Genomic DNA, 20804 nt, shown 5'->3' with positions numbered 1-20804 from the left:
TCATTTTCATTGACAGTACTTCAACGCTAACGGTGTACAAGTATCTGGTCCCTAAAGTTCCTACAAGAACATGCATAGTCTTTTATATTAAGCTTTGCTAAACAGGTTCTTGAAACAGAATATGAAGACATTATTGCTGTTCTGCTTTTTGAGTGCTGTTTTCTGCTCCATTTAGCTCTTCAACACCAACAGGATATCGTGCTTTTCCTAAAAGAAACTGATCCCAGTTGGGAATATATTCTTCTACTGATTCCCAGTAATGAGTCTGGGGGAAAAAAACAACATCCAAAAGTAAAAAAACAAACCAGTTGAAGTTGACCTTTAATAATACTTTAAATGTTTACTAAATGTGTATGTGTGTGCAAACCTACACACATGTACACACAGAGGCACACACATATACACATAGAATATAATTCTACACAAATGAATGCTGATTTTAGAAAAAAATGGCTACTTACTAGTGATAATTTTCAAATTTCTCAGTAAAACCAGAAACTGGCAGAATTACAGATTGGGGAATTTTACTGTGATTTTACACGCCCTCTTGTGGTCAACCTGGTGATTATTGCCAGTCATAGCATCTGTGGCTATGAAGTAATTAAATGGGTTGGGTTTGTTGTTGGGTTTTTTTGTGTGTGTGTGTGTGTGTTTTTTAGTGTCCCAAATCTTGTGCCAAATGATTATCCATATTGCAATTATATATAATGAAATGGTTAAACATGAATACATGTTTTCAGAATTTAACATAAAGATATTTCAACCAGAATGAGAAAAGGAATTGACCTACTTAGTATATTACTGGCATTGTTGTTTAAGTCAACTGTGACTTAGAATGACCCTATGCACAGTAGCTCTGAGCCCTGCCCTGTCCGGAGCCAATCTCACTGCCTCTGACACACCTACCCCCCATTACCACAGTTACTGTGTCAATCCATCGCATCCAGGGCCTTCCTCTCCTGCGCTGGCCCTCCGCCCTCCCAAGCATGATGCTAGGACGTAGTTAATGTTTGGCTAGCGTGTAACTATTAGATTCAGATAAACTGACCCCCTAATCATGTGTGGAAAAAGATAGTAAAAGTATATATTACTGTGAAAACTGAGACCTGTGGAAGGTAGAAAGCTTTCAGTGAAGAAAGCTATTTGGTAGAAAATAGCTCCTTATTCAAGGTGGGAACCGTTAGAGCCATGGCAGAACAGGGTCATACTCTGGAGTCCAGTTCTCCCAAGTTTACTGTGTCCGCACCATCTCATCATATTAGGTATGAGCACCTTGGAAATGGAGATGATGATTTATTGGCCTGACTAGCAATTTCTAGTCAACTTTAGGCTGTAGAAGCTGAGCTTCACTAGTTCCTGCCCTAAGAGTACCCAGCTGCCAACCGCGGGGCATTTTTGATTAGCTCATCACTCACTCATGTTGGGAAACTTGACTCAAGAACTAGACGCTCTGAGGAGCATGCACGATGGGGATCCAAACAGACAAGTTCCTGAGAGGAAAATGCTGAGGGATTCTGCATGTCTATACAACCTTTGCATGTGGTCTGAGACACAGCCTGAGACTTAAATAAAGGTCATCCTGCGGGACAAGGCTGGCTAAGAAAAATACCCACGGAGGCCTGTGGTTGGGAGTTCCTCAGCCATTCAGGGCTGGATTAACCCCTATTGTGTGGGCCCTGAGCTTGCCAGCCTCAGGCACTGCAGAATTGAACAAAAAGACACAGCCAAGGCACAGCTCTGTAATGAAGTTGTTGTCTCTCAGCTTTTCTTATTACATTATTATTATTATTATTACCTATTTCTTACTACCTTATTATTATTATTGCCTTATCACCTGATAGGACACAGAGACTTAGGTGCAAATTCTCAGCCTTTAATTTTGAAAAGGCAAAATTCCATTTGGGAAAGGTCATTAAAAATACAAATTAACATTATTCTATATATGTAATTAAGTTCACATTAGTCACAGACACCTACCATGGATTATTTTTGTCAACCATTGTCCCTATTCTTGAACTGAGCAAATAAAAGCCATCAAAAGCCACCCCAATATGCACATAAATGGCTTTGGTGACATTTTTGGTGACAGGTCATAAAAGCTTACAGAAAAATGTGCTGGGTAGGTGTGTTGTTGTCTTAAGATTTTGTGTATATTGTGTGTTCTGGTTTAACAGGATAACTGCTTCTAACTGGTAAAAACACATAGAATCTGTATAACATTTCCACTTTAATTTAAAAGTTATCATTTATCCAATATGCATAAAACACAACACTGTGAGTATAGAACAGTCAGTCAGTCACATCCTTCCTTGAACAGAAAAGTCAGTAGTTCAAATCTAGCAGCTTCTGGGATATACATGTTATCATCTTATGCTATCAAATTAACTGACTCACGGTGACCCCATGTGTACTGAGTGGAATTACCTGCAATCATTGTTCAATTTAAGGAGCCCTAGTTGCACAGGCTCACTATGAGTCATAGTCAACTCGATGGCACATAAGAAGTGTCACAGTGCATTACATGTTGGGTTGATAACTGAAAGGTCAGCTATTCAGAAACCCTACCCTCTTCATGGAGAAGAATCCCTCTAAAGGCTCACAGCCTCTCAACAGCAATAGATTTGGGTTTTGGTGTATGGTTTAAATTTTACTTGGACATACAATTAACACTTATGGAAGCAGCAGTCAGTGACCTATTTATAGTGCCAGAGGGTATGGATGCCAGTGTAAAGACTAAGGTGTGCCTGATCCAAGCCATGGTGTTTTCCTTTTTTTTTTTTTTTTTTATGTTGCAAGTGAAATGTTGGCTAGGAGATGAATAAGGAAGATAAAAGAACTGATGCCTTTGAATTGTGGTGTTGGCAGAGAATGGAATATCTCATGGGCTGCCAAAAGAACAAACAAATATGCCTTGGATGAAGTACAATGAGGGTGCTCCTTAGAGGCAAGGATGATAAAATTTATATACATTGGGCATGTTATCAGAGGAGTCAGTTCTCAGAAAGAGACATTGTGCTGGGAAAACAAGTTCATCGAAAGAGAGGAAGCCCATCAACAAAACGGACTGGCCCAATGACGGGGACAGTGTGCCTGAGATGGCAGAGATTGTGAGGAAAGTGCAGGACAGCGCAAGGCTCCCGTCAGTTGCTCATGGGGTTGCTCTGACTTGCAACTGACTCAAGAGCACCTGACGACACCACCTAACACAATGGCCTGGTAGCAGAAAGGTCAGCAGTTCAAATCTACTGGCCAGGAAGAGACAGTCTTCCCCTATTAAGATGCACAACCTCAGACACTACAGGATCCCAACTCAGTAGCAATGGGTTTAGTTTGCTTACTGGTTAGAATTTGTCTTTTGACATGTGTAAGGAGTCTCACCTCAAGAGAAACCATCTCAGGCTGTGGGAGTGACTGACTTCTGGTTTGGAGAGACTTTTCTGCTGCTTCAATATCCTGTAATAGAAACCAGCACTTTAAAACTAGACTGTATATTAACATAAACACATACCAATAACACCTGTGCTAGCAATACCTCTAGCCCAGGTTTCTCACTTTATTCCTTTTCTGGATACATAGTATCAACTGAGGAGAGGACACTGGGCCTGGAGACCCAATCATGGGTCAGATATCCTGGTTTCGAAGTGCAAGGCTGGTGGTGGCGTAAGTTCTTTTCATTTTAGTTAGTAAATGCCAGTAATTCATATAGAAAGTGTTTCCTCTAAAACTGCATAGAGCACTAACTTAATTCTGAAATCACATCTTAAAAAAAATGAAGAAAATAACACAGTCATACAAATGGATAGTCAAATATTCCAATGCTACAACAGTCAGATATTCAGCTTCATACACTGTTAAGTTTTCATTAAAAGAGTTCTAGTCACTCCAGATTAGGTCAATGGTGTGTCAATGGCATAGATTACATATATTCAAAATTTCATTTTTAAAGATGCACATTTTCTACATTTTAAAAAAATCAAGAGAGAACTTGGTTTTGACAAGAACCTTTCTACTATGCTGTCCAGATAGTTAATGTAGATTTCTAAGTAATTTCAACAGCAAGTTTTATTGCTAGGTATTTTATCCTTAACTGATGACATTCAATCAGATAGGCACTGATCTTTAATGTGTAGTTTAACTTCGTAGTTGTGTATTTTCAAGTCAGAACTAACCCACAGGTGACCCTCCAGTGGGTTTTAAGAGGCAGTAAATCACACGGGAGGAGACTGCCCATTCTCCTGTACAGCAGTTGCTGGATTCGAACTCTCGCCTTTGGGGTTGCAGTACAGCTTCTTGCCACTAGGCCACTGTGTTTTCTCTTATGGGTATAAGAACTCTAGGGTAACTCATAGCCCGAGAGCGAGCTTACCTTGCACACTGAAAATGTGTCCTGTGTTTCCTAAAATGCTCTCTGAAATCACCTAGGGATCTATTCAGGATGTCTGACAAGGTCACAGGGAACCTTGGCTAAAGGCTGTGTAAGTCTGTCTCCTTTGAGCTCAGCGAGTTGCTAGAAAAGAGAAAGTTCTCGGATCCACGTATGAGCACTGGAGCAATCTAAGTTACAGGCCTGTTGGACAGACGGAGGGAGATAGAAGGGGCGTGGGAGTGGGGTGTGAAGAAGCCAGTGCTGAAGAGGAGAAAAGAGGTAGCAGATGGTAGCGGCAGGAGCAAGGAATGGGTGTGAAATGGAAAAGGGAAAAACAGGAAATTCCCTAAAGGGACTCCCCAAAGTTGCACAACCATTAATGCACCTGCTGTCTCAAAGAAGGTGGTTTGGAGGGGAAAATCATCAATTTAGGGATCCAAAGCCCCTCTATGAAACTGCATCTACCCCTTATCAGACATTTACAATGCAGGCACACGCTGGAAACCTTTTGATGCTGATGCCAAAAATGATACAGACGCCAAACTGTTCTCTGACGGCAAAGTCCTAGGGAAAATACCTTTTACTTTTGAGAAGCAAAACACAAACCGAATCATTGCAACCCTTAGGATACCACTGTGGTACAAATGGTGACAAAGTTACTGTTAGTGCCAGCTCAAGGGGCAATGAGCATTGTGGACAATATTATGAGCACTTCCCCCCTGAAGACCAGAAAGCCTCTCTTCTTGATGAGCAGATCTGTAAACACAGAGCAGACAGAAGTAGCTGAGATGTGGCCTGGGAGAGCAGGCCATAGTTAGAACCTGACAGCATTTCCACAGGGGATTATCACCCTTCCTGAGAACTTAGTCCCGAGTTTAAGTGAAACTTCACTTTCTTATTTTTAAAATATCGTACCTCTGACTCCTACCTCTCTCTTGCTGGCTTCTCTCTTCTCTCCCCGCTCCTAAGTGTGGGCTTTCTTAGAATTTGTGACATGTGTCACCATGTTTTTACCTTTTCTCCCTCCAATATGGTTTCTTTTCTCTATCTTCAACTATTACTATAAAGAGATAGTTAACTTTTTTCATAGTTCTTATTTCTCAATCTAACGAAAACATTTCTAATCCTTGTGGTGCTGAGAAAGAGTATTGAGCATACCATGGACTGCTAAGAGAACAAAAAGGTCTGTCCGAGAAAGGGTGAAACCAGGATGCTCCTTGGAGGCAAGGATTCTGAGGCTCTGTCTGACATATTTTGGGCATGTTGCAAGGAAGGACCAGTCCTTGGAGAGGGACATCAAGCTTGGAAGGGTGGTGGGACTGTGTAGAAGATGAAGACACTGGATGAGATGGATTGACTCAGTGACTGGCTAAAGGGGGGTAGGTGTGTCAGAGACAATGAAATTGGCTCAAGATAGACCAGGGTTCAGAGATGTTGTACAGAGGGTCAGTGTGAGTCACAAGTGAATTGACAGCACATAACAACAACAAACACCTATGCTGTATCCTCCCTATCTAACTCTTTTCTAAGCTCTGCCACTGAAAAAATCTTAAGGCTCCTTAAGATTGTTCCTTCAGAAACCTCATCTAGTCTTTCTGTTCAGTTTGCTCTGCTTGCCAGTTGCCGATGAGTCGGCTTTGGAGATCCATGTGTGCAGAGAGAGCTGTCCTCCAGAGGGTTTTCAAGGCTGTGAACTTTCAGAAACAGATTTCTAAGTTGTCTCCTAAGGTGTCTCTGGATGGGTTTGAACACCAGCCTTTCAGTTAGCTTAACCATCTGCACCACTTAAGGGTTTCCATTCCCAAAGCGACACCTGTATCACTCTTTAAACAAACACTTGTTACTTTAGCTCACAGAAAGACATCTTGCTCTATTTTGATCAGTATCAAACACGAGATCTACCGGTGTTCTTAAAGCACTACTTTATAAATATGTTCTTCCCAAGAGTAAGTCTGATTGTTATTAAATACCATCAAGTCGAAACCAACTCATAGCTGACCCAAGTGGGTTTTCAGAGACTGTAAGTCACATGGGAACGTACAGATGACCCATCAGCAGGTCAGCAGAAGCTGTAACTTGTATGGAAGGGGACTGTCTGTCCATCATTGTCCTGTGAGGCAACTGGTGGATTCAAACCACCTGCCTTTGGGTTGGCAGCTCAATTCCTTACCCACTAGGCTACCAGAGTACTTATTACATGTACCTAAATTTGCTGTTGTCATTGATGCTTTATGCCACAGAGTCAGAACGGACTTGTAGCTGACCCTCCTGAGTAAATGGCATGGAAGGAGACTGCAAAGCAGCAGGCAGATTTTACTGTGTTTCTCTGGGATTGCAGCGCAGCTTCTTACCATTCAGCCTCCTGAATCCACCAGCTACTCTTCAGGAGAAAGACTGGCAATCTCCTCTTGTTCAGTTTACAGCCTCTGCACCCCCATTACAGGATTGTCTTTGAGTTGGTTTGGACTTGATGGCAATAAGTTAAATTTCCTAGCCTAAAGGGAGCTCTGGTGGCCTAGTGGCAAGAAACTGCACTACAATCCCAGAGGTACGTGGTTCGAATCCACCAGATGCTCTGCAGGAGAAGGCAGTTTCCTCCTATACCAGTCAGATCCGATTTGACAGTCCACACACACAAAAAAATAATAAAATTTTAAAAAAAGTTTCCTAGCCTAACTGAAAGAAAAATCTCTATACTATGACTTCAGCCACTTGTACTAAATTATTTTCCAAAAATTCTATATAAAACCCTTTCTTTAGATCATAAACTTGTATGAAGGTAAGTAAGGTCAATGTCCCTTGCAATTTTTAAACATCAAAGTATCAAGTGAAGTACAGACATATAGTTGTTGTTGTTGTTATGTGCTGTCGAGTAGCCCGTGACTCAGCGTGACCCCTATGAACATTAGCTCTGAACCCTGCTCTATCCTGAGCCAATCTCATCGATGCTGACAGATCTAATCCCATTTCTCCAGTCACTGAGTCAATCCATCTCATCCTAGGTCATCCTCTCCTGCACTGTCCCTCCACCCTTAAGAGCACGATGTCCTTTGCCAAGGAGTGGTCTTGGCCACATGCCCAAAGTATGTGAGACAGAGCCTCAGCGTCCTTGCCTCCTGGAAGCAGCCTGACTTCACCCTCTCTCTCCAGGACGGATCTGTTTGCTCTCCTGGCAGTCCACGGTATGTTCAACACTCTTCTCCAGCGCTACAGCTCAAAGGCATCATAAGCACTCCTCCTTAAAAAAAAGAAAAAAAAAAGAAATGTTAATGTATCAAAATTTCCAGAGTACAGATCCAAAACTTTAAAAAATAAAAAAAAGGTTACCTAGTATGAGGTAGGGAATTCTGGTGGCCTACAATCTTGAAGGCACATAGTTCAAGGCCACCAGCTGCCCTGTGGGAGGATGGACAATCTCCTCCCATGCAACTGACTGCCTCTGAAAACCCACGAGAGGGTCAGCTATGGGTCGGTTCCAACTTTATGGTACACAAAAACAATAGGTGGGAAACTCTGGTGGCCTACTGCCAAGAAGCTGTACTACAATCCCAAAGGCACAGGGTTCAAATCCACCAGCTGCTCCATGGGAAAAATATGGGCAATGTCCTTCGAGTGTGATTTACTGCCTCCGAAAACCTGCTGGAGGGTCAGCTGTGAGTCTGCTCAGATCCAAAGGCACACAGCAACAATCATAACCATAGGAGGTGGTGACAAGGGAAGAGAGACGAGAGAAACTAGACTTCCTGGCTAGACTTCGTTTTGTAAATCTGCCACTCACTCACTTGCTCATTGCTGTAAAGTCAGAACCAACTCACACATGGCCCTTCAGTGGGTTTTCTGAGCCTGTAAGTCGCATGTGAGGAGATGGCCCATCTTTCTCTAGTGGTGAATTGAGACTTTCGGAGAATTGTGGCCTATGGGTGAGAAGCTCAACTCTCCATAGGCTACGCCACCAGAGCTTCCCCTGGTGGTGAGGGAGGTAGGTGCTGTTGCCTACAACTCACAGTGACCCTGAGACAACAGTCTTCAGACTGTCCTGTCCAGTGCCATCCTCATCATCTCTGCTACACTCAGCCCACTGCTGCAGTCACTGGGTCAGTCCATCTCTCTGAGGGCCTTCCCTTCTTTCGCTGACCCTCTTTTCCAGTCCTTCTTACAGTATATTCCCATCTTCCTCGTGAAGTTATGTTAGTTAGTTCCAAACTGTCTTTCTGGGAAAAGCTAAATTTAGGAGAGAGAAGAGTTTACATCACAAAAATATTTCTAGAAATAAAATCTTCTTTTGCTCTCCCAACTCTATACCAATTATGCTTATTTTTCTAAAAGGTAGATAAGTTTTTGTTTATTTTAACAGGGAACAGTCATTCTGCCTATACTTTAAAAATCCATCGTTGTTCAGGATTTGTAATGACTATTTTAGGGAGTTCTGGTGACCGTGACAAGAAGCTGTGCTGCATTCCCGAAGGCCACCACGTGCTCTGCAGGAGAAGAATGGACAGTCTCCTCCCATGTGATTAACTGCTTCTGAAAACCTACCAGAGGGTCAGCTATGCGTTTATTCCAACTCTATAGCACACAAGCACAACAACATAGGGAAATTTCTGTGAAGTTAATTTCTCATTACTCGTATTCATGTATTTATTATTGACTGCAGTTAATTTCAACTCCTGGCCACTGTACATACAACAGAATCATACTGTGCCCCATTCTACATATACTCACAATCACTTCTGAGTTTGAACCAACTCAGTAAATCCCACGGAAGGAGACTGTCCATTTCTCTTCTTCAGAGTGGCTAGTGGATTCAAACCACATGCCTATGGATTGGCAGTACACATGTTACCACTGAGCTACCACACAAGTGTATTTTTAAGTCTTTACTAATTGAATGCTAATATGAAGGTGATCTCGTATATTTTCCAGCTATATGCAGAGGACTGCTACTGTGTGGGTAACTTTTATCTATAAATGTTATTCAACTTCTCATATACTAGTCTTAAAATTTCTACTGGAGTAAAGTACTGAAGAGTCCATGGACGGCCAAAAGAATGAACAGGTGTGTCTTGGAAAAGGTGCAGCCAGAGTGCTCTGTGGAGGCAAGGATGGAGAAGCTCCGCCTCTCACACTGTGGACATGTTACTAGGAGAGGCTATTCCTTGGAGAGGGGCATCATGCTTGGCAATGTGGAGGGTCAGTGAAGGAGAGAAAGCCCCTCAAGAAGATGGATGGTCACAGTGACCGCTGCAGTGGGCTCAAAAGTCTCGGAGAGGATGCGGGTGGAGCAGGATGGGAAAACATTCAGGTCTGCTGCTCATAGAGTCACTACGAGTCACCCGACAGCACCTAACAATTATCTTACAACTTCTTGGCTTTCCTCAGCTACAGAATTATGTCATTACAGGGAAGAAAAGTATTGCTAGCTTATCTTTTTCTTTCCAACATCTAGAGTGCATTTCTTTATACAGTTTATTGGTCAGAACATCTAAATATGGTAAAATCATCAATGGTGATAGAACTCATCCTTATGTTGCTACTATCTTTATAGAGTGCGCTGTAAAGATAGTATCATTTCACCCTAGCATTCATTACAAAGTTAAAATAAAAACCCAGGAAACAACAACTACTGGTGAGGGTGTGGAGAGGCTGAAACCCCGATATACTGCTGGTGGGACTGTAAAATGGTACAACCACTGTGCCACTTCCTTCAAAAGTTAAGAACAGAAATAACATATGATCTAGCAACTCCATTACCAGGCAGATATTGTACAGAAATAAAAGTAGTGACACAAACAGATATATGCTCACCCATGCTCCTCACAGCACTGTTTATGACAGCAAAAATACGGAAACCACCTAAAAGCCCATCAGTGGATAAATGAACAAATGGATAATGTATATACGCACAATAGAACACTTACACAACATTAAACAATTAACGATGAATCTGCAAAATAACCTCATAATGTGGATGGACCCGGAAAACTGTGCATTATTGAAATTCATTAACCACTAAAGAATAAATATTATATGAGATCACTGTTGTAAAAAGTCAAGAAAAGTTTTATAAACAAAAGCATTCTTTGAAACTTGCCAGGGGTAAAAGTGGAAAGGAGGGTAATTTCCTGGTGTACACAAATATGAACATGAGTGACGAGGAAAACAACAGACGATATACAATAAAGAAGTCGTCAGCACAAAATAATCGGGGCAAAGGAAGGTTGGCAGGAGCACATGGAAAGGCAACAGAGGTAAATACTACTCCATACACAATCCAGCAATGAGACTACTAAGAGTAGCCTTGAAGCCTATATAGCTAGACACACACACTGAACAGGGACTTCACTCACATGTATAGACAAAGGCAGAACAGTAGATATTTCTCCTTGGATATTTACCCTCACCTCTCTCACTGTGGTCAAGTTGGAACTGACTCCTAGTTGACCCTCCAGTGGGTTTTCAGCGGCTCTAAATCAGACAGGAAGAGATGGCTCCTTATTCTCCAGAAGAGCTGCTGGTGGATTTGAATCAGCAGAGAATCGCCTCCCGGGTCATGTCACCAGAGCTCCGTGTAGTTATGTTCTTGTTGTTATATGCTGTCAAGTCACAGCCAGTTCATGGCTGACCTTCTAGCAGGTTTTCAGAGGCTACAAATCGCAAGGGAGGAAAGTGCCCATCTTTCTCCCATGATGTGGACGTGAGCACCTGCCCTTGGGTTGGCACTGCAACGCCTATCACTACCACCCACAGATATAGGAGAGCACAAAAGGGACCAAAATGATGAAAACTGTTTAAACAAAACCAAAGGCCTTCAGAAAATCAGTCCCTGGGCCTAGGAGATCAGGATCACAGTCTGAGGAACGTCACTGGGACATCAACTGGCACAACACAGCCCACAAAGAAAATGTTGAGCATTGCCTGGGTGCTAATGTTTGTGAGCAGCCATCTAAGATGCAACTATTGGTCTTCCCAAATCTGGAGCAAAGAAGAGTGAAGAAAATCTGAGACAAATGGAACACATTAGTCCAAAGGCCTAATGAACCAATCAAGCCTCAGTATCCATGGTGCTGAGCTCAGAACTAAATGATGCTGGGCTATCATGACTGATCATTTTGAAAGTGATCACAGAAGAGGAGAGTATGGAGATGGAGTGAAATTTTGGATAGAGTGGAGACATACATGAAATAAAACTCAAAAGAGATCAGTTTCATGGATCAGATAGAAACAAAAAGAACCTCCAAAGCTGTGGTCCTCAGCCACCCTTCAAGCCTGGAACTGAACTCATCCCCATGGCCCAAACTTGAGATAAATAACAGATGAAATGAACTCACTCTCATGGCCCAACCTTTAGCCAAACAACAGATGGTCTATAAGATGAATAATTAACATGGGAGGTGGTGGTTAGGTGCTGCTGAATTGACTCCAACTCAGTGACCCCATGAACTACAGATCAAAACCTTGTCCTCACGATGTACGCCCATCATTGCAGTCACTTTATCAAATGACTGTCATTCTCTCTTTCGCTGACCCTCTGCTTTTCCAAGCACCACTGTCTTTTCCCAAGGACTGACCCCTGCTGACAACATGCCCAAATACGCGAGATGAAGTTTCACCCTCCTTGCCTCCAAGGAGCACCCTTGTTGCACTTCTTACAAGACAGATTTGTTCTTTTCAAAGGCCATACTCTAGTCAATACTGTTTATGCCAACACAAATCAAAGGCACTAACTACTTAAGACAGTCAGCCATTCAAAGTCAGAAGGGCAGCATTTCGACAGGGACAAAGGTCAGAGACACAAAGGGACGGGGAAGAAGGATCGGGGAAACACAGGGAGGAAGCAGGAAGAGTGCTGCAACACTGTGGCGCTTGAAATAAATGACACGATGTAAAATGCATATGATTTGATTTGCTCTATAGACTCACCCAAATCTAAATTAAAAATATTTAAAATTCTAAGATTCTAATAAGAATACTTAGAAGAGATGAGGTTGGGGTATGGGAGTGAGAAGGGTTTAGATGAGAATCTTCTATAAGTATCACTAAAACGGAATCAAAATTTTTATATTAGATTGACCCTAATCTAATCCAATATAATCTCTATATTTCAAAAAATCTACCAATTTGGTATTCCAAAACCATGTGCTGATGAAATTCCTTTTACACTGGTGGTGATGAGTGTTAAGTTCCACAAAAGTGGATTCTGACTCAGCATCTCCATGCAGAGTGGAACTTGATTCATAGGGTTTTGTTGTTCACTGGTGTTGTGTCTCTTCAAAATTATTTTTAAAATGTAATGAAAAATTAAGATAAAAATAGCATATACATATTAATTTTTGAAGGATTTAAAAAAAGACTGGTGAGGTGAAGCAAGCACTTTGCACAGCACATAGTAGGTGCTCAATTAACATTTATTTAAAATCATCAACAGAAATATGTCATATTTTTAGATGGGAGGGGAGATAAAAAAATGTGTTATTGAGACATCTTTACTCTTCAAATTTCTTCTTGTTGTTGTTGATTGTCTTTAAGTCGAGCATGACTCATAGCGACCCTATGAACAAAAGGCCTGAAGCTCCTCTACAACTATCGACATTTATCAAAGTTCATAGAGTTTTCAGAGGCATGTTGTTTAGGAAGTGGATGCCAACCCTACTTTCAATCAAATTTCTTACAAGGAAAAAATATAACTTTGATAATCAGGGAAAACATTCTATTCTACATTGAAATGTCTCATAACTATGAAACCAGGTTCATTATCTTCCCTCTGGATATGACAATGATATCTTAGCCACCTTTCTTAATATGCTTCTCTACATTTGAATCTACCATTTAAATTGCCAATGAATGTTCTTTAATTATAAATATATATTGTTGTACCATTGAGTGGGAACCGACCCATAGCTGACCCTCCAGGGGGTTTTCAGAGACATCAAATCACAGGGGAGGAGATTGTCTCTCCTTCTCAAATGTGTGTGTGTATAATAAAAATATGCATATATATATATATATATTAAAAATATGCATGTGTGTATATGCACACACATACACAACTGATATATTTCTTTATATATATATTTCTTATAAATGACTTTGTTTTTGTTTTTTCATTCTTTACCAAACACAACTCACTGTCATTGAGCTGGAACTAACTCACAGCTGACCCTTCAGGGGGTTTTCAGAGGCTATATCTTGCACAGGAGGAGAATGTCAGTCTTTCTTCCTTAAGAGTCTCTGGTGGATTTGAACTGTCAGAGAGAGAGGTGCTGCCTCTGGTGTAGCAGGGCAACTCCATACAGACTATGCCACCAGAGCTCCCTCCAGCATTGTTAGGACTCTCTTCCTACATACTGAGGCTCAGCTTCTTAGCCTGGCACCACAATACATTTCTAAAAATTGTCCCTGTGAAGTTTCAATTCAGTTACCATTGTCCCATGGATATTAACAAGACCACTCATTGTTCTGGTCTTGACTATCTTGAAAGAATCCAATGGAATATCTGCCTTACTTTCTGACTATTCAAGGACAGCTCAAGTCTGGACCCTGAGGTCTCTCGGAATACATTAGCCTTCAAAGAACTTTTTCTTTTTGTTCCTAGGGCACTGAGTCTATTCCATGTTATTTAACATTTGATCACATAAAGTCTCATATTTTGTCATATTAAGTTGTGAACTAAGCCAGTAAGCTTCTAGATAGAAAGATGCTGATTTAAACTTACTTTGTTCTCCCTACTTCCTACCCAGAGCTAGCTCAACAGTAAGGACCTTCTGGCATTTATCAAATATTTGCTAATTAAAAGGGAGCCAAGTACCATTGGCCACAGATAGCTAGCAATCAAGCTTTCTAATTTAGTTTTTCTGACTTTTCATGGCAAATTCCAAGTTACCCTATATATTTCCATTTAAAAATAAATATCATGAACACCATTGGGCAAGTAAGACATATGGCAATATAGAATGCTTTGGTAGCACTATGGCTGTGACTTAAATTACTGTGGATCAAACTGCCAGAAGCTGAGAAGATTGCTGAATTTTCCTCTCCCTTTATTCTTGAGTGAGGAGAGAAGATAACTATATTATGCCTATCGATGAAAATATTTAACAATAAAAAACTGAAAACACCGCTTTATAACTTAAATAATATAGTCTTCCTACCAAATGTTTTAGTCTTAGGATCTCTTGGAAGCTTGAATGGAAGCAAACTTTAGGGTTTTAATTATGGATGAAGCCATACAATTCTGGAAGCAAAGTATAGCAAGCAGCCAAAAATGTTACACATATGATTCTACTCCAAATGGGCATACTGGCCAAATGAGAAAGCCCCACACGATCATACACTTTGACCACTTATTCCATCATCATCAAAAGGGATTTGGGAAATGCGCTGTCTTAGATTTGAATTATCTGTGTTGACTGTGGCCTTTGAAGGGCAAAGTATGCTGCCTTTATTTTTATAATGCTAAATAGTTAAGAGTTGTTGTACACCATCTAGTTGGAACTGACCCATAGCAGATCATCCAGTGGGTTTTCAGAGGTAGTAAATCATATAGAAAGAGAATGACCATTTCTCTCCCTTGGAGCAGCTGGGGTTTTTGAACCATACACCTCTGCATCGACAGCGTAATTCCTTACCACTAAGCCACCAGAGTGCCATGCTCTTTTAGGACTATTCATCAAATAAAAGATGGAAAAATAAGCATATTCTCTTTCTTAATTCTTTCATAAGGAGACTTTAAAATCCCTTCTGGAACCATTGAGTTTCTGGTTAATTAAAACCATTTAACTTAGTAGACTCTCCCCAGCCCCTAATATCACAAATAAAAATCTCTATGTTATTCATCCAGCTAGTATGAGTCTTAAAAAAAATATTGTTTCATTAACTGTATTACTTAAGAAAAAAATATTATGTAAATCACAATTATGAAATTTATGTTTTGGAAAGCTGGGCAAATCTCTACACCAAACTCATGAAAACTTACATTTAATAGACTAAGGTTCCTTTTGTAAGCAGCCTTGGCTGCTTGAATCTGAGATGCCTTTACTTTGTTTTGCTCTTCAAATTTATTCGCCATTTGTTGAAGTAACGTTAATCTTTGTGATACTCTAGGGAAAACAAGAACAAGGTTAAAAAGAAACATTTCCATCTCCATAAAAAAAAAAAAAAAGGTAATTTCTTAATTGTACCTTAGTTGAAAATTGAAAGTTCAATTTCTTTATAAAGCAAATTACTGTATCAATTAAAAAGACAGTTAAAAACTCAGATGGACTAGGTTCAGTAAGTCTTAAGTCAATGTGGGTAAAATTATTTTTATTTTCATTTGCATATTCTTTATATATACTATAAGTACAGGCTTCTATTTTTTTTAGCCTCTCTGGTCTTCTGAAATGAGTTTATAGAGTGTTGAAGATATGCTTTAACTTTTGGTGAAAATGCAAACTGTAATACATATCCCTTTGTACACATACTTATATATACCTCCCCACACATATACATTGATATAACTTGCTATACTGCTATACGAAACCTTCTGCTTAACACTTCAGTACCCCTGAATCTCATGTTACACATTTAGAATTGTGCTAAACTTCCATATGTTTGAAGAAGCAATAAAAATATTTTTCTTCTTTTTCCAAGAGAAAGATGATGGTTAGCGATATGAGAGAGGGACTGTGTGCATGTATGCAGACTCACAACAAGGTAAAACAGTAATTGAGAAAAGATGTAAAACATATCATAGGTCATTGTCAAATTAATTTGTTATTTTAAATGTTTCTCATAGTTCAAATATTCTAAAAAATTTTGGTCCTGCTTAAAGGATTCATTTAAAAAAAGGTCACATGATAAAATTATTTTATGTAGTCTATGTAGCCTTTTAACAGTCTAACACAAACATGGAGGCTCTTGAGAAACACCACGTCTCATATGACTGTTTTTAAAGGTAGAACTAAACATTCTGGAAGGTCAAGGAAGGGGACCTAGTAATTAAATAAAGAAAAAGGAAACATGAGGACCCACGTAGAGACAGAAAGTGTTATTAAACTTAACAAGACTGGCTTCATTAATCGCAGACCCCAATGCAAACTGAAAATTTGGAGAAAGGCCATTCACATATCCTTGATCAAAAACTAAAGATGTGGCAGTTGAGCACTAAGCCAAGTATTGGTCCTTCTAAGCAGGGAGCCTGTAACAGGACAGGCCACACATCTATGAAGCAAGCTCTCTGCCCAACATACTTAGAGCAATCCATAAGTATTAATGAGGAATCTTAATTTGAATAAAAAGTAAGAGGTACGACAATCACAGTTTCAAATATTTATTTTGAAGATACAGTCACATCCCCAGAGGACAAAATGGATCAACTGAAGTGTCAGAAAAAAATTAAAACTAGGATTTTTTTACATTTTCCTGTGTGCACAGTGCTTCACCCAGAAAACTAGTATCATTCATATAGTTAGATGATCATGAAAAGAAAGCAAAAGCAAGAACTTACATTTCTTCATGTCTTTTGGAAAGGCGAACTTCTTGAGCAAACAAGGAGGCCATTTTTAATGAAAGTGGAGTTAAAACTTTCTGCTAAATAATAAAAAATTTAAAGTTACTTTCACCATATGTCCTTACTCAGTTTTGCAACATCTGATAGGTTCAGTACCTCAATCCACTGGTTCTTTGAAGATAAAATAAAACTTAAAAATGATGTACTGATACATAAAGCATTGTGAAACATTTGTATTCACAACAAATCTGTATTCACAACAAATTTATGTAAGCCAGATGCATTCCAGAACACTATGAATTAGGTAAATTCAACATATTTCACATTTCCTCCTTTTTCTACACTTTAACCTTAATCAGAATTCAAAACAAACAAGCAGCTGGTACTACGACTAGTAAACACTTTATTGCATCAACAGAAATGGGGAAAAAATATCTACTCGTAAAATTCAACATAAGAAAGCCATCCCTTATGCATGTGCACACACAAATAGCCAGAAAGGCAAACAAGTAAGAGAACCAACTGGAAATTCATGGTCTTCCCTTTTTTGGAAGACTGCCCAGTTCTACCATCTCCCTTGCAAAGAGGAACGTATTTTCAAGTTAAAACTAGGGAAAAGCACAATTAGTCGCTTCACTTTGCGTTAGCTGTGCAACACTTTCATTTGAGGATTTTAGTAAATTCCCTTTTCTCTGAGACCTCAATAATATGAGCAAGTTCACCATGGCTGAAGGGCTTGATTCATTTATACATGGAAATGGGCAAGCTTTCACAGCCTTGAACTTGCTAAAGAAGCCTTCCCTAAATGGAAAAAACAGCCAGGAGAGAGTGAAGTTCCTACCCAGAATGAAGAGCCTTTTCTGATATTACGCACTCGTTTTCCTAAACATGAAAATTAAATACAACTGTCCTCACTATGTGATCGTCCAGCACTGACACATTTATTCAGCACCGTGGACAGCAACTGCCAGGCTAAGGTATTTGCATGTATTTGCAGCTAAGATCCACGCCAGCCAATACTCGCTGCCTTCCTTTTACAGGGAGGTAACTAAACGTCAGGGAAATTCAGGAAACTAAGTCATGATAACTTTTCTCCCCTGTTGCCATGCCACCGACACTTCAGATGAGCTTCAAAACAAATTCTGCCCATTGAATCCAGGTCCGTAGAGTCTGTGTCGGATTTCAGCGACCTCCGACCTCTGGCTTAAGAATCGGAAGGTGAACTTCCTTCACTACCCCAACTCTTACCCTGAAATAACATCCTTCCTTCCCGCCCTGCGGGCACCTGGCCGCCACAGACACTGGGAGCCCAGAACTCCGCCAGGACCGGACTTAACTCACCAAGCCTGGCTCAGGACTCTTCGGTGAAGGGTCCCTAAAAACAAGGGGTCCAGGGTCTCTGCGCACGTCTGGGCGTAACCAATACAATACTATCGCGCATGCGCGATGCGTGATGACGCCATCACGTCTCTATAAAAGGCGGGCGTCCTGCGCAGCCTGTTAGTGAGAGCTACTCAATCTGCTGGGAATACAGCTGCCAGAGAATTAACCTGCAACGTCCTTAAAGTTTCTGGAGGAAATTAATATGGTGGTCATACAATTTCAGAACCTTTCTAAGAAAGACCATATATTAAAAGAGAGAGAATATGCTTTCTTATAAATGTCACAGCAGAGTATGGGGAGAAAAAGAACAACATTGTAGTCCAAAGTGTTAATAGACTTTACAGTTTACTCAGTGTTCACCAACTGTCTGTTAAGCACCTTTGGGTCCAGAAAAGCAGCGAAGCCCTTGCCTGTTCGTAGTTTGTGGGTCTCAAAGGGACAATATGGATCGTTCACATTTTGAGGGTTTTCTGTATTTTGATGTATAATATCGTTGAATCCCCCAAACACCCTATGATATGGGTACCAATATCTTACTGTAACAGACTTGGAAAACACCCTGCCTATTTATTTGCCCCAGATTGTACCACGAAAGCAGCAGAGCTGTGTTTCATAGTCATGGAACACTATTGGTGTTAACCCTTTAGGGCTATGAAATGCATCCTTACACGTCATCAGATTTATTCCTTAAAAAAAAAAAAAAAGAGGCACGTGGTAACATCTAATTTACAGGAGGAGAAACTGCAGTGTCAGGAGAAGTAGAGTTTTGAAAAGTTAGGGTAACTAACATGTTACCCATTTGATCAATAAGTGTTGTCCTTATATGCTGTTGAGTTGGAACAGATTTATAGCTGACCTTCCAGGAGGTTTTCAGAGACTGTAAATCACATGGAAGGAGAGTGCCCATCTTCCCCTTGTAGAGGAGATGGTTGATACAAACCACGTGCCTTTGGTTTGGTGCAACTCCATACACACCAGGTCTGATGAGAGCTCCAGTGGTCAATGTGCTTCTGTTGTTGCTTTGGTTGTTTTTAAGGGCTGTTGAGTCGAGTACGACTCAGCGATCAATGAACAACAGATCTGAATTCTGTCTTATCCTATGCCGTTATTATCGTCTTTGATATCCTTGATCCCATTGCTGTAGCCACCATGTCAATCCATTTTATTGAGGGTCCTTTCTTTTGCTAATCTCTACCTTTCCAAGCATTATGCCCTTTTCCAAGGAATAGCCCCACCTAACAACATGCTAAAGATTCTCATCACTGGGCCAATTGACAGCATCATAATAGATGGTGAACAGATTGAGACTGCTTTTAGTTTGCTTGGCTCCACAATCAACACTCTGGGCACCAGCAGCCAGGAAATTAAATTATTAATTGCATTGGGAAAGTCTGTTGCTAGGGACATACTTTGGGCACGTTGTTAGAAGGGACCAATCCTTGGAGAAGGACATAATGCTTGGGAGGGTGTAGGGACAGTACAAGAGAGGGATACTCTCAAAGAGATGGATTGATTTAGTCACTGGGGTGGTGGGGGGTAGGTGAGTTAGAGACAATAAGGTTGGCACAGGATAGAGCAGGAGTTTAGGGTTGTTCTACATAGGGTCAATATGAGTCGCAAGTGACTCGATGGTACACAACAACAACATGCCCAATGTATGTGAGACAACGCTTCACCATTCTTGCCTCCAAGGAACATTCCAAGTTACATGTGTTTGTTCTTTTGGCAGTCCATTGGACAACTTGCACTCTTCTCCAAAACAACTTAAAGCCACATTCTTTCATCCGTATTCATTGTCCAGCTCTCTGATGTATAGCAAGGATTGAAAAGACCATGGCTTGAATCAGGCAAACCTTAGTCTTTAAGATGACATTCTTGCATTTTAGTACTTTGGAGAGGTCCTGACTGCAGACTGTCACAATGAAATATGTCTTTTGATTTCTTGACTGCTTGTACCAATAGAGTTGATTGTGGATCTAAGAAATTAAATCATTGACAACTTCAACCTTTTCTCCATCTATTGTGATACTGCCTATTGGTCCAGTGGTAAGGTTCTTTGTTATCTTGATGTTGACATGTGATCCATATTACAAGCTATGATCGTTGTTGTTCTGCCACACTTGTTTCAGATTCTGAATTTCAGCAAGCAAGTTTGTATCATCTGCATAACACAGATTGTTGATGAATTTTCTTCAATCCTGATACCATATTCTTCTTCATAATGTCAAGCTTCTCAATTGTTTGGTTCAACATACAAGTTGAACAGGTATGAAGAGGATATCCCTGACGTGTGCCTTTCTTAGTTTTGAACCAAGGAGTGTTTTCCCTTGTTCTGTTAAGACAACAGCTTTTTCTCTAGGGATAGCTTTCATATAGGCACAATTCTGCGTTCTGGAATCCTCATTTGCCTCAGTTTTAGCCTTACTTTGTTATGATCCACGCAGTGCTGAAGATGACATTTTCTAGCCTCTGGACTAGTCCTGAGAATTGTTATACTGTAGTTTTTTCCACGTTTATATCCCTTTGCTTTTATTTCTTTGAAAGTATTAGGTCATTTAGTAAAAAATT

The 20804-nt window shown here is 40.4% G+C and overlaps 1 protein-coding gene across 1 annotated transcript; it reads right to left on the bottom strand.

Annotated features, from left to right (window-relative positions):
* Window positions 1-130: 130 nt before the first annotated feature.
* LOC102863535 (chromosome unknown open reading frame, human C3orf14) lies at window positions 131-16903 on the bottom strand. Its single transcript, XM_006893863.1, has 4 exons — window positions 16851-16903; window positions 15339-15462; window positions 3379-3453; window positions 131-265 (listed from the first exon to the last, which is right to left on the bottom strand). Exons 1-4 carry the CDS (start codon window positions 16901-16903, stop codon window positions 131-133), a joined length of 387 nt encoding a protein of 128 aa, XP_006893925.1.
* Window positions 16904-20804: the final 3901 nt, after the last annotated feature.

This window comes from Elephantulus edwardii, unplaced genomic scaffold, assembly GCF_000299155.1.
Source record: "Elephantulus edwardii isolate Elephantulus edwardi_28Jun2011 unplaced genomic scaffold, EleEdw1.0 scaffold00132, whole genome shotgun sequence".
NCBI classification, from domain to species: Eukaryota; Metazoa; Chordata; class Mammalia; order Macroscelidea; family Macroscelididae; genus Elephantulus; species Elephantulus edwardii.
Note: the sequence above shows the minus strand (reverse complement) of the source record. Positions and strands in the feature narration are given on the sequence as shown.